General features: G+C 44.3%; 1 protein-coding gene across 9 annotated transcripts in view; it reads right to left on the bottom strand.

Moving 5' to 3' along the window:
* LOC122936247 (sodium/calcium exchanger 1) overlaps window positions 1-21,658 on the bottom strand; it is a 544,043-nt gene that overhangs the window by 298,204 nt on the left and 224,181 nt on the right. For all 9 annotated transcript variants that reach the window (XM_044292345.1, XM_044292347.1, XM_044292348.1 and 6 more), the window contains one exon: window positions 16,970-18,803. In XM_044292345.1, the coding sequence (XP_044148280.1) occupies window positions 16,970-18,762 (1,793 nt within the window). In that variant the 5' untranslated portion in view covers window positions 18,763-18,803. The remainder of the gene's footprint in view (window positions 1-16,969; window positions 18,804-21,658) is intronic.

Genomic DNA, 21,658 nt, shown 5'->3' with positions numbered 1-21,658 from the left:
ACTTGTTCTTCAGGTGGACCCAGGGTACCCAACATCTGGCTTTATTACTATTCAGATGATCTACTTGTGCAACATTGGAGAAACAAGAACATTAGAAGGTGGCACAGTTTCTTCATCCATATGTTGCTTAGTTTTGATGCCAAAATTAGCTGGATTTGAAAAGAACTGCATCAGCAGAAAATAAAATGAATATACAATGACTTTTTCTAGATAAATCCATACATCATCATCACATAGACACAAACATCAATTGCTGCAGAGACCACAAGAGTCCCGAGCTTATCTGATCTCCATACATAAAACAGCAGATATCTGGCTGTAAAGTGTGGATGTACTGGCGTATGAAGAGAACTGCTGCGGCTCTGCCAGTCATGTATGACCACAGCTGTGTAGCAGTCTGGAAGTGATTTGTTCTGTGACCATACAGTGAACTTATATCCTGCACTAGAAGACATAATATTGTAGGAGCGGTAATATCATCTCTGCCTAAAAGACCATTATGAGCTCTCACAAATGAGACGGCTATAGTTTATAGTGTGGCAATAGGAACTACTCACAGTCGGTCTGCATTAACAGAGTCCCAGGGCGAGCCTTGCTGTAAAGCACTAGAGGGGAAACTCTCAGTATCCTTTCTGTATTTATACAGTTATTTGCTTTTAAATCAGGTTAGGACAAGTCTGGACTGTAAACAGGTCTGCACAAACGCAGAATGATGAGGGAAGGAATTGTATTAGCAAGATGCTTTCATGAAACAGGCCATTACCACTTGGCACTGGCCATTACTCGAGGCTGGCCGAAAACCCACAGTCTGTGCCCTATTGGGAATGCCTATTGATTTTTACCATCATGAACTGTAAGCTGCAGTATAAGCTAGCCATGAGCTCCTGTGCCGAGCTTACTGTTCTTACAGTACTTTACATAGTCCTATCTATACATTGATACAAAAGATGAATTATTGGACGGTCATATATAAAAAAAGAAAGCCTCCAAGAGCATAGCCAAAAACTAAATGAAGCATAAAATATTAAAGGCTCCTATCCTGTTTGTGAACTTCATGCATTTTATTTGACGTTCTTGGGTGGAACATCTTATTATTAAATTATGAAGATAAGTTTTTTTTTTCCTTTTCATGAGGCAAAATTTCCACAGAAGTCCTGATGAATGGTACCCAGGCTGGTGCACACACTCAGGTATCTGCAATTCTCACTGATTTCAATGAAGATGTCCCTTTTCATGTCTGGACACATTTGTTTAGGGTTCTCAACTCTCAAACTACTACCATTCTGACCACTGGACCATATTTTTGACACCTCATGAAACCTCCTTTTAAAAGCGTAAGGCCATGCAATGTAGCAAATGGGACAACATACAGCCATGTCATACCACTAGATCCAAATAGGCTCGCACTAGTGATAGTAAGGGCTCATGCACACAAACGCATTTTCTTTCCATGTCCGTTCCGTATGCAGAACGATTATCTTCAATGGGTCCACAAAAAAAACTGAAGTTACTCAGTGTGCATTCCGTTTGTCCGTATTTACGTTTCTGCCAAAAAATAGAACATGTCCTTTTATTGTCCGCATTACGGACAAGGATAGTACTGTTCTATTAGGTGCAAGCTGTTCCGTTCCTGCAATTTTTTTGCGGATTCGTTTTTGCGGAACCCAAAAATACATACCGTCGTGTGCATGAGCCCTAACACAGACACACAGTGAGTATGCATGTTTTCAGGTCAGCAGGCCTCTATGAAACTTTACTGTCAAGAAAAATTTCAGCAGGGAGTCCTTGTGGTTGATTTACCTATACTAATGTTCCTAGAATTAAGCATGCCACAGTTTTTACAGTGTTTTTAGCATTATTTGTGACAGGAAGCGATGATGGCCTTGGTGTATCAGGAGAACTGCTGCCATTCTAGTCCTCCACTCCACTAAGTCGTTTAACCATTTTCTCTTGCAGTCCAGGAGTGGACATGGTCCCACTGGAAGATGAAGGTGACCACCAAAGCACATTCAGGTCCAGCATGGTTATCTTTTCTGGTTTCCAGCCACATATTACGCAGTGCTTTTAGCATAATTTCTGTGAGGAAATGTTGATGGCCATGTGTATCTGGAGAACTGCCACCACTTCATGGTACAGCACAGAAGACCAATAACCATCTTCTCCTGCACAGACTGAGAGTGGACATGGTGACCATAAGGGAGATGATTAGCTCCTCCTATGCTCACAAAATAGTCATCAGGGTGTCTGGGAAGCTTTCACTTTTCATATATCTTACTACAGATACAAGGTGATATCAACATGGTGGAAAGAAGTCTCTGCTCATTCAAGTCCCAAAATATGTACCCATAACTATAAAGTGCATGACACAGGTAAAATAATTGTGTCTCCCAATAAAATTCAATAAAACGATGAGAATGGACAGATATTAAATGAAGGTGAAATAAAAAGCCCTTTGGATAAATGAGCCCATAGTAGCTCCTTAAGAAGCTTGCTGGAGACGGGCACATGCAATTCCAAAGCTGAAAGGAGTAATAAAACGTTAATCTTAAAACATATAGGTTTGCCCTAAGAGGTCAGAGAAGATTTCATCCTAAATATGTCATTTGTAGCCCAAAAATTACCTTCATTTAGTTCTGATTTTTTTCTTGTAGAAAAATCTGGACGATACAGTAGAAACAGAACATTTTGTCATAGAGGAATCTATGAAGACAGCAGTGTGAGAGGTACATCTTCCGGGCTAAATACTAAATTATATGAAGGCCAGATGATACGGTGCTGACCTATATATCTCCACACTTCAATGCTCTGGGCCTGTTTCAGGGCGATGCAGCACATTTTCCAAGATAATGAAGCACAGCGTGGATTCAAAAGCATGCCATCAGGCCGGCTCGTGCGCGATTCCCCGCAGAAAAGACAGCCACATTATTTATTTAATATGCGTATCCTGAGGCAGGAAAGGTGCATATTGATTAAATGGAAATAATTAGAGTACAATTTGAAATATCAAAACCAGAATTCTCAAGGTCAAGGCCGACGTAAGCCGATTACACATCTATTCATTTTCTCTCGTCTTATCCGACATGATATCTATATTTATTCCTAGAGATGACATCTGGACTGTGATATCTAAACCTCCGCCATGGCGCCACATCCCAGAAAATAATCAAAAACGCACAGGCTCAGGAATACGCTGGACGCCTTCATTAAGGATATTCTAGCGCCGGAGAAATCATGACATGAATGATTTTTTGGGGCAACACGTCCTGTGTTTTTCTAAGTGCACATTTGCTTTCATGTTCTTTTCCATGGGCATGCTCCAGTTCAGCCGGATGATTTTTATCGTGTGCCTCGCACCGCAAGATGTTTTTTTTTTTTTCTCTATCAGATTAATATCTTCGGAGCATGCTCATTCCCGTCGCCTCACAGGCATGCTAAGTAGGCCACATTGATCAAAATTTGCACAATGTCGCCTCATATTTTACAAAGAGAAGCAAAAACCTCAAATCGGTTCTAAGAGAAGAACACAAAAGCTGGATGCCTATCACTGGCAAGATGCATCTGCTAGACACGGCAACCAAGCTATCTCACTTCTGTATCTTTTATCATATAAACCCTCAGGGACCTATGGAGAGACCATTGAAGGGCAGCTGTCAGCAGTTTTATACCTATGAAACTGGCTGATGTGTTACATGTGCGCTTGGCAGCTGAAGGCATCTGTTTTGGTTCTGTGTTCATATGTGTCCACTTTGCTGAGAAAAAATATGTTTTAATATGTTTAAATGAGCTTTTAGGAGCAACAGGGGCGTTACCATTATATCTAGAGGCTGTGCTCTCTCTGCAACTGTCAATCACAGGGGGCGTGGCAGTTGCAGAGATAGCTGAGCCACTAGGTATAACGGCAACGCCCCCATTGCTCCTAGATTTGCATACATTAAATAATAATTTTTCTACGCATGAACATAGGAGCTACACAGATGCCTTCAGCTGCTAAGCGCACGTGTAACAGGTCAGCCAGTTTCACAGGTACAAATCTGATGAGATGCCTTTGAAACATACATATGGTGCTTCTTAAAGGGGCTGTCCCATAATTACAACTTATTATGTATCCACAGGATAGGTGATAAGTGAGTCCAAGCACTGGGACCCCCGCAATAATGAGATCAAGGGCTTCCAATCAAGGGATTGGACAATTATCACCTACCCTGTGGATAAACGATAAGTGGTCATTGTGGACAACCCATTTAAGCAGGGTTTGACACATCCAAAGAGATAGCTCTTCTGACATATCTGGAGCCGTTCCTCTGTTATTCATCCCAGTAATGTATAAACAGCAGGGTGTTAGCCTTGTCAGTACAGTACGTCCCTACACACTGACCCTGTATGCACAGTGTCCGAATTGTAGAGACAAGCTGCATTGACCCCCATTTTACGCATATATTTCTAGGAAGAATAACAGAGGAACAGCACAATCCAATACAAGTACTTACTAAAACAGACATGTCAGGATAACCAACTGGTCCTCATTAAATATCATTCTTTTGATACTTCAGTTACACAACATCATGGACAGTCCTACATTTTACAAAGACACTGCACATGAGTCAACATATCACAGTATGTACGGCTTTACATGGATACTTAGTAATAGAATATGTAGGGTACATAGTCATTTGGCCACCACTGTCACATGTCCTGATGCCCCTTCGTTAGCCTTTGGCCAAGATAGATAATAAAGATTATTATTATTAGAGCACTCTACAAAAAAAGATCAGAGAACCCTTCCAGAAACAGAGAGGACCAAGTGGCACTTTCAGGGGCGTACTGACTAGTAGGGGTATATACAATATTAATGTACCACTCACAGGCACCTCTCTGTGAAGGTAGGTCACTAGCTAGCCTCTACTGTCTAGATGCACAAGGTTAGTATCTCTTCTTCTTCTTCAGTTTATAAATTTTATAGAAAAAAAGGTACCCTGCCGAAACAGGGGCTAGAGCAGGGATCAGCAACCTCTGGCACGCCCGTTAGTTACTACAACTCCCAGAATGCTTCATTCACTTCTATGGGAGTTAGATGAACAGCCAAGCACATTTGCATGCTGGGAGTTGTAGTTTCACATCAGCTGGAGTCCCGAACGTTGCTGATCCCTTAACTAGAGTGTAATATAAAGCAGGACAAGGAACATGATGAAAGACATGTACTAGCAAATGACCGTGCTTGTATCTGATGATCAAGTCAGACAGGAAGAAAATTCAATTGACAAAGCATTTTATACAGTAGGTTACACTAACCAACTTGCTGTCATTCTCAGATTTTGTGTCCTGGTGATTACTGAGTCATGAAGCATCTGTGTCTTGTCTTTTCTGCTCTACCACAGAGTTTACAAGACGGCTCGAAGGAACCGATGACTAAGATGGCTATCCATCTCTTTCATAAAATTGGTAAATCCAATAATACTATCAGCACCGAATTGTACATAGAACAGGTAGGTGACAGAATACTACGGTCCAAAGATACCAAAAATGGCCGCTTTTAGCTCCCTCCATTCACCTTCTCATCCTAAAGCCTTAAAGGGTTTTCCAGAATCACACATATGCTCATGTAGTTTCCCACTTCGTGTACATCTTCCGTAGGCTTTTTTTATTGGGACTCTCCTGACTCGTTTTCTCCACTCTGGTTTGTGTCCATCATGTATGCATCAGCAGTGATGGCCAGTTCGCAGTGTTTGCCAACGAACACATGCGGGCTGCCATCTTAACTCACAAGTCCGGCGATGCACAGGTAAGCCCTTACCTGTGCATCGGCGGACTTGTGAGTTAAGATGGCAGCCCGCATGTGTTCGTTGGCGAACATTGCGAACTGGCCATCACTGTGCATCAGTTCCTGTTGCTGCATCCAACCAAACCCATGATGCACTGCTCCCTTCTCTGCCACACCGCCAGCACCGCCCCTAACAACACTCAGCTAGCTTCTAGCTCCTCCCATCCAGCTATTTATATAGACCAGGCATGGCCAACCTGCGGCTCTCCAGCTGTTGTAAAACTACAACTCCCACAATGCCCTGCTGTAAGCTGATAGCTGTTGGCAATCTGGGTATGATGGGAGTTGTAATTTTGCAACCGCTGGAGAGCCTCATGTTGGCCATCCCTGATATAGACACTCCCTTATCACTGCCCCTGTTGCAGCTTTGACACACCCATGGACATTTCATCACAGGAAATAAGAAATAGAAGCATGGACATGGTCATGTGACCAGAATGGAAGATGGGAGCAATAAAGGAACAAGAAACACAAAAAATGATTATTTTAAAGGTTGTTGATGCAATCTGGAAAACCCCTTTAAGTGTTTGCTGTAACCAGATACAGCTGGCCGTATTGACTTGTACATGTAACTCTATAACTTTCACCAAATACACTGTGTTTTCTTTCTGGCTTCCTTCCATGATTTTTAGCCACAAATGAATATCATATGTTAGAGCTGTTTACTTGCAATTTCCTGGGATACGACACAGGTCATCTGTGATCTCTGCAATGGATACAAATTGGTGCCTAAAGGGATGACTGTGTGGTAACCTAGGACAACAACACTAAACATCTGTCTGATGATGTCACTTCATGGCCAAAAACAAACCGCACATGGGAGAGTAAAGAAGTGCAAAAAGTAAAGCTTGGAGGAAGCCGTGCAGAAAACAAAGAAACCATATAATATCATCCATAACTTTTATATATCTTACACATTGTTATCCTGAGTGGCTAAACATTGTCCAGGGAGGATGGAGTTCAGGCACCCAGAATCCTCATCAATCTCTGCACTGGGCAGTATACATACTTTGCTGTTGTCCGGCCTAGGAGCTGACAACCTCATTGCTCAGAAATGCCCCTTAAAGGTAAAAAAAATAAAAAATCTGCAGTCGCCCAGAGCTACTGCCACTTCCAGTCCCAGACGATCACTCGCTTCAGCGGTCACATGTGCATGAACAGTTAGTGATACTGTTCAAGCACATGTGACTGCTGAGGCCAGTGCCGTTAAGCCACATGTGACCGCTGAGGCCAGTGTCGTTAAGGCACATGTGACCGCTGAGGCCATAGTGGTCAACGGACCAAGCCACTTCTGGTCTGGCCAGGACTGGAATGGCAGGACTGCAGACAGGTGAGTGTGTTTTTTTTTTTAATGAGGCACATCTTCTGGGGTTGTCGGCTCCTAGGACAATATCAAGATGGGATTTCAGTCTTTAGATGTGAATAAGGAATTCAACCACAAGATGTACTTAACGCCGCATAAAATTTATTTATTCATTGGACTTGATTTACACAAATTGGAGACTTCCTTTCAATAATATAGTGTAATGACAGTACTGGGGTAGACCAATTTTTAGAAAAAATGTATACTTAAAAAAAAAACTTTTAATGGGGTTGTCAGGCAAAGTACCTTTTTTAAAAAAAAAAATAGGCTCAGAGCTACTGAGTCATACTTCCACCACATCCGGTCTCCATTGGTCTCTGCACCTGGCCCCCTCTCTACAGACAGGAATTGTGCACTATTTAGGGGACATTCACATAACAGATTTTGACAAGAATCTGCTTGCGGCCGCACCCTTTCTGCCTCCCATTAAGCAGCACTGAGGATAGCAGGACGAAGGCTTATAGCCACAGCTGCGCTGAGAAGGAACATGTCCATTTTCAGTGCAGTTGCAGCTTTAAAGAAGAACTCCCGCCAAAAATATGTTATTCTCTGACCTGTTAGAAAGGTGCATGATGTGATCTGTAGTGAATATAATCTTCTTGCCAGTGTCTGTATTTGTGCGTTATCCCCTCCTTTCTAATCCTCAGCTGTGTCATGTGACCAGCAATCAGACCTTCCAGATAACAGAGCATCTTATGTGTGGACAGGCAGTCAGTTTCTCTATGTATTCCTATGGGAGCCTCAGTCTCATAGGAATGAATAGAGACGTAACTGACTTCCTGTCCTGTGTCAGTTGGGGATCAGAGAGTTGGTCACATGACATCACTTTCAAGCAGGTCAGAGAATAAACATTTTGCTGGGAGTTCTACTTTAAGCCGTCGCTCCGCAATCCTCAGCACTGCCTCCATTGAAATGAATGGGAAGCAGAAAGGACGCAGCTGCCGGCAGGTTTTCTGCAAAATTTCGCCACTGTTGTCTGCGCCAAAATTTCGGCTGTAAAATCCGTTGTGTGAACGTCCCTTTAGCCGCTCAACGTTGCAACTAGAGATGAGCAAATTGACTTCGGATGGAACATCCGAAGTCGATTCGCATAAAATTTTGTTCTAATACTGTATGGAGCAGGAGCTCCGTACAGTATTAGAATGTATTGGCTCCAACGAGCCAAAGTTATTACTTCACGAAGTCTCGCGAGACTTCACATAACTTCAGAAATTAATTTATACTGTAAAAAACATTTCACGAGCTCGGGTTCGGTTCCGTTGACTGTGTGCTCATTTGGACCAGGAAGCAAAGACTAGCAGGACCTTCAGAACTGGAGCAGAGGGGGTGTAAGAGGACGGAAGCAGCATTTCAGTATTTTTAAAGGCTCAGAATGGCATATAAATTGACCTGACAACCCGTTTAACTACTCACTAAATGAACCCAGGTGACAGACCCCAGTATAATACCACCGCTATCAGAACTCTAGGTGAACTCCATGCTTCAGTTTCCTCATTGTTCTGCTGCTTGTAATAAATAGAAGGAATTCAGCAAATCTCCAAGAAAATCCAGAAACCACAGCAGGTGGTAATGGAAAACGACGAACCTACTCTGGCTTTTATAACAGGATTTTATTACCTGTGAATTAAAAAAATCTTCTGATGGAAAGTGACTCATATGCATCGTGTGGCCTGGACATGCTCAATAGAAAACGTGTCATCTCCAAAATCTGTTCATGTGACCCACAGGCGCTCGGCTTATAAGGAGCGGCGTCTTGTAACATCCTGTATGTCCATAAATCGACCAGCACAGATTTTTATCCCCTGGAAGAAAACTGTGCAGATTTCCACTGAATGACTGCAAGCAGAGATCTTGGAAACCATTAGGGTCCTTTATCAAACTGGTGTTAAGTATAACTGGCTTAGTTGCCCATAGCAACCATATTCCTCCTTTCATTTTGGACTGCTCCTTTGGAAAATGAAAGGAGGAAAATGAAAGGTGGAATCTGGTTGCAACTAAGCCAGTTCTACTTTACACCAGTTTGATAAATGACCCCACATAAGTAGTTAATTACAGTTTCCAAGTCTTTTATATTGAAGGCTTATCTTCAGGATCGGTCATCAATACCTAATCAGTGCGGATTCGACTCCTCAGCTATTTTTTTGTATCTCCAGCATCAGACATTGGCACTGGATATACACACTTCCATCTACTGTGCAGTAAACTCAGCTGGTTACTGCAGCGGTGCTGCCAGTGACATGTACTGTTCTGCAGCAACCACCCCCGTCCACTACACAGTGGTGTAAGGTGGTGGAAAGTAGGGTTGGACGATATCAAAAATATTCAGACGATAACGATATTAAAAAATTTATCGCAATAACGATATATATCGCGATAAATACCCGTTTAAAAGAAAAAAAAAACACAAGGAGACGTTACACTGTATGGGGGCAGCCACAAGGAGACGTTACACTGTATGGGGCAGCCACAAGGAGATGTTATACCGTATGGGGGCAGCCACAAGGAGATGTTATACCGTATGGGGGCAGCCACAAGGAGACGTTACACTGTATGGGGCAGCCACAAGGAGACGTTACACTGTATGGGGCAGCCACAAGGAGATGTTATACCGTATGGGGGCAGCCACAAGGAGACGTTATACCGTATGGGGGCAGCCACAAGGAGACGTTACACTGTATGGGGCAGCCACAAGGAGATGTTAGGCTGCTTTCACACTAGCGTTCGGGTTTCCGTTCGTGAGCTCCGTTTGAAGGAGCTCACGAGCGGACCCGAACGCAGCCGTCCAGCCCTGATGCAGTCTGAATGGAGGCGGATCCGCTCAGACTGCATCAGTCTGGCGGCGTTCAGCCTCCGCTCCGCTCGCCTCCGCACGGACAGGCGGACAGCTGAACGCTGCTTGCAGCGTTCGGGTGTCCGCCTGGCCGTGCGGAGGCGTGCGGATCCGTCCAGACTTACAATGTAAGTCAATGGGGACGGATCCGTTTGAAGATGCCACAATGTGGCTCAATCTTCAAGCGGATCCGTCCCCCATTGACTTTACATTGAAAGTCTGGACGGATCCGTCCCAGGCTATTTTCACACTTAGCTTTTTTTAGCTAATATAATGCAGACGGATCCGTTCTGAACGGAGCCTCCGTCTGCATTATTATGGGCGGATCCGTTCAGAACGGATCCGCCCGAACGCTAGTGTGAAAGTAGCCTTATACCGTATGGGGGCAGCCACAAGGAGAAGTTACACTGTATGGGGGCAGCCACAAGGAGACGTTACACTGTATGGGGGCAGCCACAAGGAGACGTTACACTGTATGGGGGCAGCCACAAGGAGACGTTATACCGTATGGGGGCAGCCACAAGGAGACGTTATACCGTATGGGGGCAGCCACAAGGAGATGTTATACCGTATGGGGGCAACCACAAGGAGATGTTATACCGTATGGGGGCAGCCACAAGGAGATGTTATACCGTATGGGGGCAGCCACAAGGAGATGTTATACCGTATGGGGGCAGCCACAAGGAGATGTTATACCGTATGGGGACAGCCACAAGGAGATGTTATACCGTATGGGGGGCAGCCACAAGGAGACGCTATACCGTATGGGGGCGGCCACAAGGAGACGTTATACTGTATGGGGGCAGCCACAAGGAGACGTTACACTGTATGGGGGCAGCCACAAGGAGGCGTTACACTGTATGGGGGCAGCCACAAGGATACCTTATACTGTATGGGGGCAGCCACAAGTAGACGTTACACTGTATGGGGGCAGCCACAAGGACATGTTACACTGTATGGGGGCAGCCACAAGGAGATGTTACACTGTATGGGGGCAGCCACAAGGAGATGTTACACTGTATGGGGGCAGCCACAAGGAGATGTTACACTGTATGGGGGCAACCACAAGGAGGCGTTACACTGTATGGGGGCAGCCACAAGGAGGCGTTACACTGTATGGGGGGCCACAAGGAGGTGTTACACTGTATGGGGGGCCACAAGGAGGCGTTACACTGTATGGGGGGCCACAAGGAGGTGTTACACTGTATGGGGGGCCACAAGGAGGCGTTACACTGTATGGGGGGCCACAAGGAGGCGTTACACTGTATGGGGGGCCACAAGGAGGCGTTACACTGTATGGGGGCCACAAGGAGGCGTTACACTGTATGGGGGGCCACAAGGAGGCGTTACACTGTATGGGGGGCCACAAGGAGGCGTTACACTGTATGGGGGTCACAAGGAGGCGTTACACTGTATGGGGGGCCACAAGGAGGCGTTATAATAAGGTCTTGTGGCCACAGGCCACCATACATACAATAATGCTTTACAATATACCTTTCCCGTGGCTGCCTCGCTTGTGTGCTCTGATTCTGACATCAGATGCCGGTGGGTAGAGATTTGAATATGGGAGCAAGGAGGAGGGAGAGCCGGGGCGGCCGCTGCGGGAAGTAGTACGTTTATAATTTCGTCATCAGACAGAGAACACTAGTGAGGCAGCCGCAGGAAAAGTCTCTCCAGAGACACCAGTACTCACACAGGGGATCGCCACATATACAATAGAGCCGACACTGGTGGGTGACGACGGTGATGATGTCAGATGGTGGGTGGAGACTTGACTAAGGGAGGCGGAGCAAGAAGGAGCCAGGCCAGGAGCGAGAGGAAGTAATGTTACCCAGCGGCAGTGCTATAAAGGTGCGCTGACCGCTTTCATGACGTCACAAAATACCGCAGTATTTTGGAAACAGCGATATCGCCATATCACCGTTTTTTTAATACCGCGGTATATCGTGATACCGGTATATCGCCCAACCCTAGTGGAAAGGAAACCTGGCTTAGCTGCCCATAGCAACCAATCAGATTCCATCTTTCATTTTCAAAAGGAGCTGTGAAAAATGAAAGGTGGAATCTGATTGGTTGCTATGGGCAACTAAGCCAATTCTACTTCACACCAGTTTTGATAAATCTCCCCCACTTAGTGGATGGAACTGTGCAGCTCTGGCTGCAGAAAAACAGCTGATTGGTGGTGGTGCTGGGAGTCGGATCCCTCTAATCAGATACTGGTGACCCATCCATTTTCCTTCACTACTATAGGTCAACTTTAAAGGAAATCTGTCAGGAAATCAGGATAATTGCTGTTGACATAAAGCCATGGCCTGATAGCACTTAGTACCTTATTTCCAGATGTGCCTTTGTTTCAGAAATAGATGTTTTCTATCCTCTGAAAATCCTGTTTATTTGGTATGCAAATGAGCCAGTAAGGTGCCCAGAGGGGCGTCACTCTTGCAGGAAAGAGCCCAGGCACACCTCCTGCTAGTGCCCAAGCCCGCCCTCATGCTGGCAGCAGGGGAAAGGGGGGCAGAGTCATGGCGTGAATGTGATGTAGGAGGGGTGGGTGGACACACTGTGGCAGAATGCGTGCCTGGGCTCCTTCCTGCAAGAGTGACGCCCCTCTGGGCACCTTACTGGCTCATTTGCATACCAAATAAACTGGATTTTCAGAGGATAGAAGACATCTATTTCTGAAACAAAGGCACATCTGGAAATAAGGTACTAAGTGCATCGCTTTGCTTAAAATTGTCCCTTTTGCTCAACTTTAAAGGGAACCTGTCACCTCCCAAAACCATCCCAAGCCGCCAGCAGTACCTGCGTGTAGCCCGCAGTGGGTTTCTGATGATGCCATTGTTCCTGAAGGCAGATGCAGCAAAAGTACTGAAAACGTTGTTTTATCCCCTGCCCGCCGCGCTTCTCCACACATGCTTCAAGTCAAGGAGCCAGCGGCCTCCTTGCTTCAAGTCATGGTAACCAGACCCCCTTCCCCGCCCCTTCGCTGTGACTGACAGCCGGCAGTTCGGCTGCCTTTGCTTAACTCTCTGCATAAGCGCTGTCAGTCACAGAGAAGGGGCAGGGAAGGGGGCGCGGTTACCGTGACTTGATACAAGGAGGCCGCTGCCCCCGTGACTGGAGAAGCGCGTCGGGCAGGGGATAAAACAACGTTTTCAGTACTTTTGCTGCATCTGCCTTCAGGAAGAAAGGCATCATCAGAAACCCACTGCGGGCTACACGCAGGTACTGCTGGCGGCTTGGGATGGTTTTGGGAGGTGACAGGTTCCCTTTAAGGTGGGTTTAGACGCTCTGATGTACAGCCGATTGGTGGTAAGGAAGTGTTCCTTTCCGACAATCGGCTACTCGTTCAGTGAAGGAGACTGCTGCATTTACATGTGGTGATCACCTCTACAGTATGAGGACGAGGGAAAACTATTGCGATCGCCCGTCCTTATACAGCTGCACTGTTCCAGGCAGCAGATAGCTGTTTGGACCACACGATCTGCTGCCCAGGAACGATGATTTATGAGCCTGCACAAACAACAGGATCACCCGATAAGCGTTTCGCTTTCTCATCGAGTGATCAACGGCACATCTACATGGGCAGATTGTCGTGAACAAGCATTGGCAGGAAGGTTAGTTCCCAATAATCTGCCCGGGCCATGTAAATCCACCTTACTGGTCCTTCTGGAATCAATACATTTGGAGATATTAGGACAAGGGATGAGCGAACTTGAGTTTTACAAATTCAAGTTTTACTACAATTCTGATATGGATTCCGTTACCACGGGCCATAACAGAATTCTTTGACGGAAAGCAGAACGGAATGCCTTTACGAGGAATCGTTATGCAGGAGTCATAGAATTCAGTTATGGCTCGTGGTATCGGAACCCATATAGGAATTGTAATAAAACCCGAACATGTAAAACACAAGTTCGCTCATCTCTAATTAGAACAACTTCAAGGACTAAGTGGCACATTTATTAAGACAAGTGTTTTGGATGCCAGTCTTAATAAGCCCCTGCGCTGGCAGTGGATCGCCTTTCTGTCTTACATTTAGACCATTTTCTACACCTGAGACAGGCATAGAAAATGATGAATGAGACAGGGCTTCCGGCCTGTCCCCTTCTCCACCCATCCTGAGACAGGCGTAAAAAATGGTGAATGAGTAGGGACTTCCGGCCCGTCCCCTTCACCACCCATGCTACGCCCCCTTTTTTAGACCTGGAGTGAGCGGAGACGAAGTTGCAAACTCTGCCACAACATTGCATGCGACAGAATCTACACCAGATAAACGCCACAAAAGTGGCGCATATCTGCTGTAAATGACCTCCAAAAGCGCTCTTCATAATAGATTCTCTTAAGAAAACCTTAAGCCGTTTTGCAAGGAATACTTCTACCAAGGATCTACCAAACACATCGAGCCAAGTGTTAACTGTGCCGTCTATATTGTGGATGTAATATGCTCTTTTCCATTACGTAAAGAACGGCTTTTAATAAATAATTATATTTCAATCGCTCCGAGTAACACTGTCTCAGCGAGCGCCCACTAGGAAGGTAGACTGGAGAGCGCTCCTGCTTAGTACATCACTGTACGGCCAGGTACTCACTCACTAAGTATCCTTATCAATTACTACAAGTATACAGAGTAAAAGCAATGCAAATGTGTATAAACTACCGCTCCTTTACATCTTTTACTATAAAAACTTCTTACTCCACATACAGACTGAATAATATGTAACAAACTGGACGCATGAGGTGTGCAAGCGTTACCAGGACTGTGGATCTCACTCTTATCTTCCATGCCTGCCTGGTCAATATTTGCAGAGCTTTATATTACCATGTGTTACAAAGCAGAGCTGACAAATAGAGGAAAGATTCCCAAGCGCGCACTACGGGCAGAATGCTTATTCTGGTGAGTGACATAATACTGTGAGCTTTCCATAGTCACATTTTCATCAAGCAGAGAATTAAAAAAGCATGGCTGTCCTTCTACAGAAACAGCTCCATGGGATGAGTCTGGGATTGAGAATGAGCTCCACGGAAGCAAATTGGCTCCAAGCTGCAATACTGCATAAAACCTGTAGGCAGGTGTGGCACTGTTCCTGGGAATAAGCAGTCAGGCTTTTCTAACCCTGTACAACCTCTTTAATTCAATATACCTTTTTAGGACACCTGTTTTTCTCTATGCCATGCTGTCTGCGCCGCTCCCCTTTACTGCAATGGGAGTTACGGAAAAAGTGGAGACCCCACCTCTCGGCCATTTCAACGACAACTCTTATCCCCAGCCGGCATTGGCACATGAAAGGCCGAGATGGGAATCACTCTTCAAATGTATAAATTTCAGAACTAGATTTTCTTGATATCCAAGATGTTTATGTTTATTTAAACCCATCATAAACCCAATCAGCATTAAAGGGGTTTACCAGGCTCCTATTTTGGTGACCTATCCTCAGGAGCCAATACCCTGCATCCCTACCAATCAGCTGTTCCCTGCAGCCTCCGGCACTGGAACTAGCTTTTGAATGGAGCAAGAAGGACAACTCTATTCAAAGTGTAGTGGCCATGCTAGGTTACTGCAGCTCATCTCCCAATTAAAGGGAACCTGTCACTGGGATTTTGTGTATAGGGCTGAGGACTTGGGTTGCTAGATCGCTGCTACATGAGATGAGTCCAGCATGAAGGAGCCCAGCAGCGCCCCGCATCCTCAGAATCTCCTCCTTACTCCCCGACGTCAGAAAGCCAAAGCGCCGTAATCTCGCGATGCGCGAGCTATCGCATGTGCAGTGTCGTCATAGTGTTCCTTCCCTGTGCTGGCATCCGCCCCAGGGAAGGAACTGCGCATGCGCTAGCTTGCGCATCGCGAGATTACGGTGCTTTGGCTTTCTGACATCGAGGAGCAAGGAGGAGATTCTGAGAATGCGGGGTGGTGATGGGCTCCTTCACGCTGGACTCATCTCACGTACAGGACACATCTCAGGGTAATTTGCATATGGACCAAATCGTTTTTTTTTATACAATAAAAGCACACAGAGCTATGGGGACTGGGTATTGTGGATGTGCTAGTGGCCATCTAGCAATCCATGTCCTCAGCTCTATACATCAAATCCCGGTGACAGGTTCCCTTTAAGTAAATGGAGATTTTCAGTAGCCCTGCATGGCCACTAAATTTTGAACAGAGCCGTGCTTCCTGTCCCATTAAAAATGCTAGTTTTGATGGTGGAGGATCCAGGGAACAGCTGATTGGTGGGGTGTTGGGCCCATACTGAGCAGATATTGATGACCCCGGATAGGAAAACCCTGGAAGACTTCTTTAAGTTGAGATAGTACGTTTGGAAAATGCTGTCCAAACATGCCTATTTCATCACCAAAAGTCTAATGTACATATATGTGGAAAGTCCAAATACCCTGGACTCTGTTGAAGGAAGAAGGAAGGGTTTGTTGAATTTAAGCATCCTTTGTTACGTTGAGACATAAGCTGCTGCCTATGACTGAAATAAATAGGAACATACTCTAATGTTCATTCGGATGACAGCTATTCCTCACTACTCCCCACCTCTGGCGTCTTATCTCCCTTGAGAACAAAATTATTGGATGTTGAAATTCAACAAGACCATTCTTTCCCTCAACATCATTTGTTGCAGAGCGTTGGGAGGCCGCCATACACATAAGAAAGTTGGCCATCGCCCTGAAATGTGTAGGATATGTGTAGGATATTTGTAGGATATATGTGTAGGATATTCTCTTATGTGTAGGATATTTAGCGTGTATTAGGAGAGATAGCCATCTCATGTATGGCCGAGTACATCCTATTGGTTCCTTCTGACAAATCTGTTTTTTGAAAATATATATATTTTTTAAAGGTGCATTCACTTTATCCGACAACATGTACATTAAAATAACATTAGCATTGAAAAATTTAAATTTTCTACTATAAAGCCATGTTAATGCAGAGCTATATCTATAAGGTACTTACACAATCTCATCATTTTGGAACTCCAGTTGTCCACATGTATCTTCAAAGTCTTCGCCACCACCTCTTGCTGTGCCCTCAACAGTTTTGTAGGGAACAATTACAGTTCCTCGAGCTCCAGAGGTTCTCAGAACTTTCACTTCCATGATGCCAACACTTTCGCTTACATGGGTATTTGGCTCCTCAAAGGTAAAGATACCAGCATGATCATCATCAAAGATGGTAACTGTTGCTGTTGAGGGTGATCCAAGACATGCAAGTGATGTTACGTGATTGGACTCGAAATTTACGTCTGTGGTTTCAGAGTTAACTCGTATGTTGCTAAGATGGACCAGAAAGTTTTCATCTTCTTCAAAGATGTCGTCATCAATAATGCCAACCTTAATCTCTTTTTGTGTCTCACCGGGCTTGAACACAACCATTCCTTCTGTAAATTCATAATCAGATCCAGCATTTGCTGTGCCATCTTCTGTTCTGAAGTCCACGAACACTGTGTTGGTTAAATCACCGCCCCGGCGAACAATTGTTAGTGCCACTGTTCCACAGTTCTCTAGGCACTGGTAAGTTGCTTGCTCAAAGTAAATCTTGCTGACTGGATCATTTTCTATAATGTCATTATTAACCTCATGCATACTGACAGCTTTCCTTGCTTGATCTGCTGCATGCCTTTTTAAAATATTGCCAGCACCAGTCATCAAACGCGTAGCTTGGATGCGGTAAAATGCTCTGCTTTTTTGCTGCTGGCTTAAAACTTGATAGTTAGCCAGCTCAATCAACTGCTCCATTTCTTTCTCAGGGTGTTTTTGTTTCAGTTCCTTCAAAATCCGAGCCATTTCTCTTCTTGCCTCCTCATCATCTTGGTCCTTTTCATCAATTTGAAGATTTAAAGAGCCATCAATAAAGTTTTCTGTGTGAGAGTTGAGAGCCTTACCATCCATCTCAATATCGCCTTTGGAGGATGGTCTATCTCCTTCTGTTTCAATGATCATTCCCCTCTGCTTTCCAGCCCGGTATCTTTTATAGACATATTTGTAAAACAGCAACCTTCTGTCTGCGACCCAGGCAAACAAAACACAGATAGGAAAGAAGAAAAAAGTGAGTAAACCTTCCCAGACTTCTACAATACCAGGTGAAAAAACAGACAAGATCATATACAGCCAAGTGTAGGCAAATATGCTCCACGCTGCGGTGACAAAGAAGACTCGAAGATGCTTAATCCTCCTGACTTCTCCATCAGGTACCACATAGACGCAAAGAGCAATAATGATGAACATATTGAAAGCAGCACTGCCCACAATTGTGCTGGGACCAAGGTCTCCAGCCTGAAAGTTGTGGCCGCATACTTCAATCACAGAAAGAAGAATTTCAGGAGCAGACGAACCAAGAGCCATAAGGGTCAAGTTGGACACAGTCTCATTCCATATCCTCACTGTTGTCTTTGTAGTTTCACCATTTGGTTTCTTGATAGTTATCTCTTTCTCTTGAGATGTGATTACTTCAATGGAGGACATGAAACGATCAGCTATGATCGATACACCTAGGAACATGTAGACCATAGCCACAAAATAGACCGTAGCTCTTGCAATTTTATCACCATAGGATGGGTTCTGTGGCTCCCAGATAGGTAAAATGACCCCTTCTTTACAATAATAGGTACCAGTGCAAGGATCTTGAGTGTCATTGTCAGGAGAAGGGGTGGTTTGACCATAAATAGTTCCCACATGGCACAACAGAGGCACAATAACAAGTAGATAAAATCCAGGAGAGAAGATCGATATTTTCCTTGTTCCCAACATGATAATGGCTAAATGTGGCAAACTTCCAAACGCCTAGCAATCTGAAATGACAAGAAGAAATAGTGTGTTAAGTTTCTTCATTACTGACATATTAAAGGACTCAAAACCACAAATAATTAGCTTTTATACAACCTAGCATATAATAAAATGAGCTTCATTTTAAATTTCCACCTCATTTGCTATGTGTATATATAGAATTGCTAATAAGCTTTCATCTTAGGCTACTTTCACACTAGCGTTCGGGTGTCCGCTTGTGAGCTCCGTTTGAAGGGGCTCACAAGCGGACCCGAACGCATCCGTACTGCCCTAATGCATTCTGAGTGGATGCGGATCCGCTCAGAATGCATCAGTCTGGCAGCGTTCAGCCTCCGCTCCGCTCAGCAGGCGGACACCTGAACGCTGCTTGCAGCGTTCGGGTGTCCGTCTGGCCGTGCGGATCCATCCAGACTTACAATGTAAGTCAATGGGGACGGATCCGTTTGAAGATGACACACTATGGCTCAATCTTCAAACGGATCCGTCCCCCAGTGACTTTACATTGAAAGTCTGGACGGATCCGTCTGAGGCTACTTTCACACTTAGAATTTTTTTTAACATTATAATGCAGACGGATCCGTACTGAACGGAGCCACCGTCTGCATTATATGAGCGGATCCGTCTCAGACGGATCCGCTCTGAACGCAAGTGTGAAAGTAGCCTTAAAGGGGTCATTTTATGATGACAACCCCTTCTTAAATAGATTCTAGCTTCTCTACCTCCTGGTGATCAGATGTTTTTTTGGGAGGAAAAATTGTAATTTGTGCACTGGTCAGGTTCACCAAAGAAGTAGCCACTGTTGCAAAATAAGCCTCAGTTCTGACTCACAGAAAAGAAAATGGGATCTTTAGAATAGCAACCTCCAAGTATGGCAACAGGTCCACATGCTCCTATTAGCCCAAAAAGCACAATGACATGTTATAATAAAAGTTATTAAAGAATAATGTAGACTCATTATTATGTATCTACTGTAGTCAAGGGGTGAGCGCTCCAGCTGTCTCTTTCTACCCCTCAGAGACAAGCTTTCTGTATACAAATGGCCCCTCGATAATTGGTGACTGGGTCAGGAGAAGGCATGGAGAGGTGAGCATTGCTTTGTGCATGAGACCTAAATTAAAGTTATAAACAGCACAGTAATATGCCATACTGAAATATAATACACAATTATTTTACTCAACTAATTCATGAATTATGAAAAAACCTTGCCAAGTTACAGTCTAATTTTTAATAAATTAAGAGTTACAAATTATATTACACTAATCGAGAGCAAACTGAGAATAGAAACGTTCTCTAGCATTTCCCTCTGTGTACTCACCATCATAAAAATTATCAAGCTATCAAACACAATTAAGTTTTGTGGTTAGGGAAGACTTTACTGTTAGACAATGAGCTTGTACCACTTTCAGGATTAAAAGGGATGTATCACACTTGTTCTACTAATAAGAAAGATGCTAAAAAAAAAATTTTCATCATTTATTTTTATTTTCTATTATCTATAGATGATTATGGGGGCAGCCATCTTGCCTGTGCTGCAAGCATTCAGAAAGAGCTAGAGATAACACTGTGTTCTACAGGAGTGAGTTATGGGCATGCTCAGTGACCTGTGCAAAGGTCACTGTGCAGGGAGTTGGAGGAGGTAAGTTTTCCCAATCACTACCTCTAGCTTTATAATAGGGATGGTACCTTACATGACTGCTCTCTAAAAACAATTGTCAGCCTATTGTGAGACAGTTTGAAAGAAAGAATAGAAAGATACTATAAGTCAGACTTAAAGGAGTATTCTACTTAGATTAAGGAATTCCCATAGAAATGAACGGAGCAGCCATGCGCATGTGTGACCTGCTGCCTGCGTTCTCGTGATCAGTGGAGGTCCAAGTGATAGGACCCCCACCAATCTAATGGTTATCATCTATTCTGTGGATATAAAATAACTTTTTCTAACCAGAATACCCCTTAAAAATATCAGATAAAAAAAAAAAGAAAATTCCCTTTAATGTGACAAAATAATATATAGGTTAAACTGGGTTTTCTAACCTGAAAAACCTTCATGATGGTGACATTAATACTGAAGCAGTGAGGTTGTCTGAATGGAAAATCCATTTTCATATAACCATTCTGAAGAAATAGAGGGGAGCCTCCCATTCTGGACCCTCATCTGGTGCCCAATACAGAAAGCCGCTACAACGAAGGTCACTCTCTATGAAGGACCTGACACAGCAGTGCATCACATGGCCAGCCACTCATTTCAAATGGCAATGTATAATAATTTCTTTCTCCAGCGGTGGTGCTGCAGAATACTTGAATTCTTGGTGCTGGGTTACCCAATAGTGTAAAAATTATTGCCTGTGATTAACTTACTGTCAGAGACGCTTTCTGAAGGCCATTTCAGAAAGGCTGATGATCGGCCAAACAAATAGCCGTTTCCTATCAGTACCCAGTGTAAATATTACCTATGATCAAATGTGCCATTGATTGCATCTTTTATGTAGGCATAAAAGTAATTATCAGCAGCACATCACCCTATGAGAGGAAGGATTTGAATAAACATTTGCAAGAACGATCATTCATTACAAACCCCTTCTGATGATCGGTAAGTGAAAATTAAAGTAAATGTGTGTTGGTCGACTTTCTATATCATTGTTCAGAACTCGTTACAGGTAATTTATTTACCTTGTACAAGGACCTTAAAGGGGTTTCCCAGTCTTTACAAAGTGATGGGATTGGCAGGGATCTAACACTCTGAACCACCACCGATCAGCTGTTTGGGTGTAGCTCTGTCGCTGGAAGTTAGCGCCAGAACTACACAGCTCTGTCAACCTTGTAGTGGAAGAAGCTCATTACTACAGAGCTGCTTCCATTG

Source organism: Bufo gargarizans, chromosome 4 (genome assembly GCF_014858855.1).
Source record: "Bufo gargarizans isolate SCDJY-AF-19 chromosome 4, ASM1485885v1, whole genome shotgun sequence".
In the NCBI taxonomy this organism is placed as follows: domain Eukaryota; kingdom Metazoa; phylum Chordata; class Amphibia; order Anura; family Bufonidae; genus Bufo; species Bufo gargarizans.
This window is presented reverse-complemented; position numbering and strand designations above follow the sequence as displayed.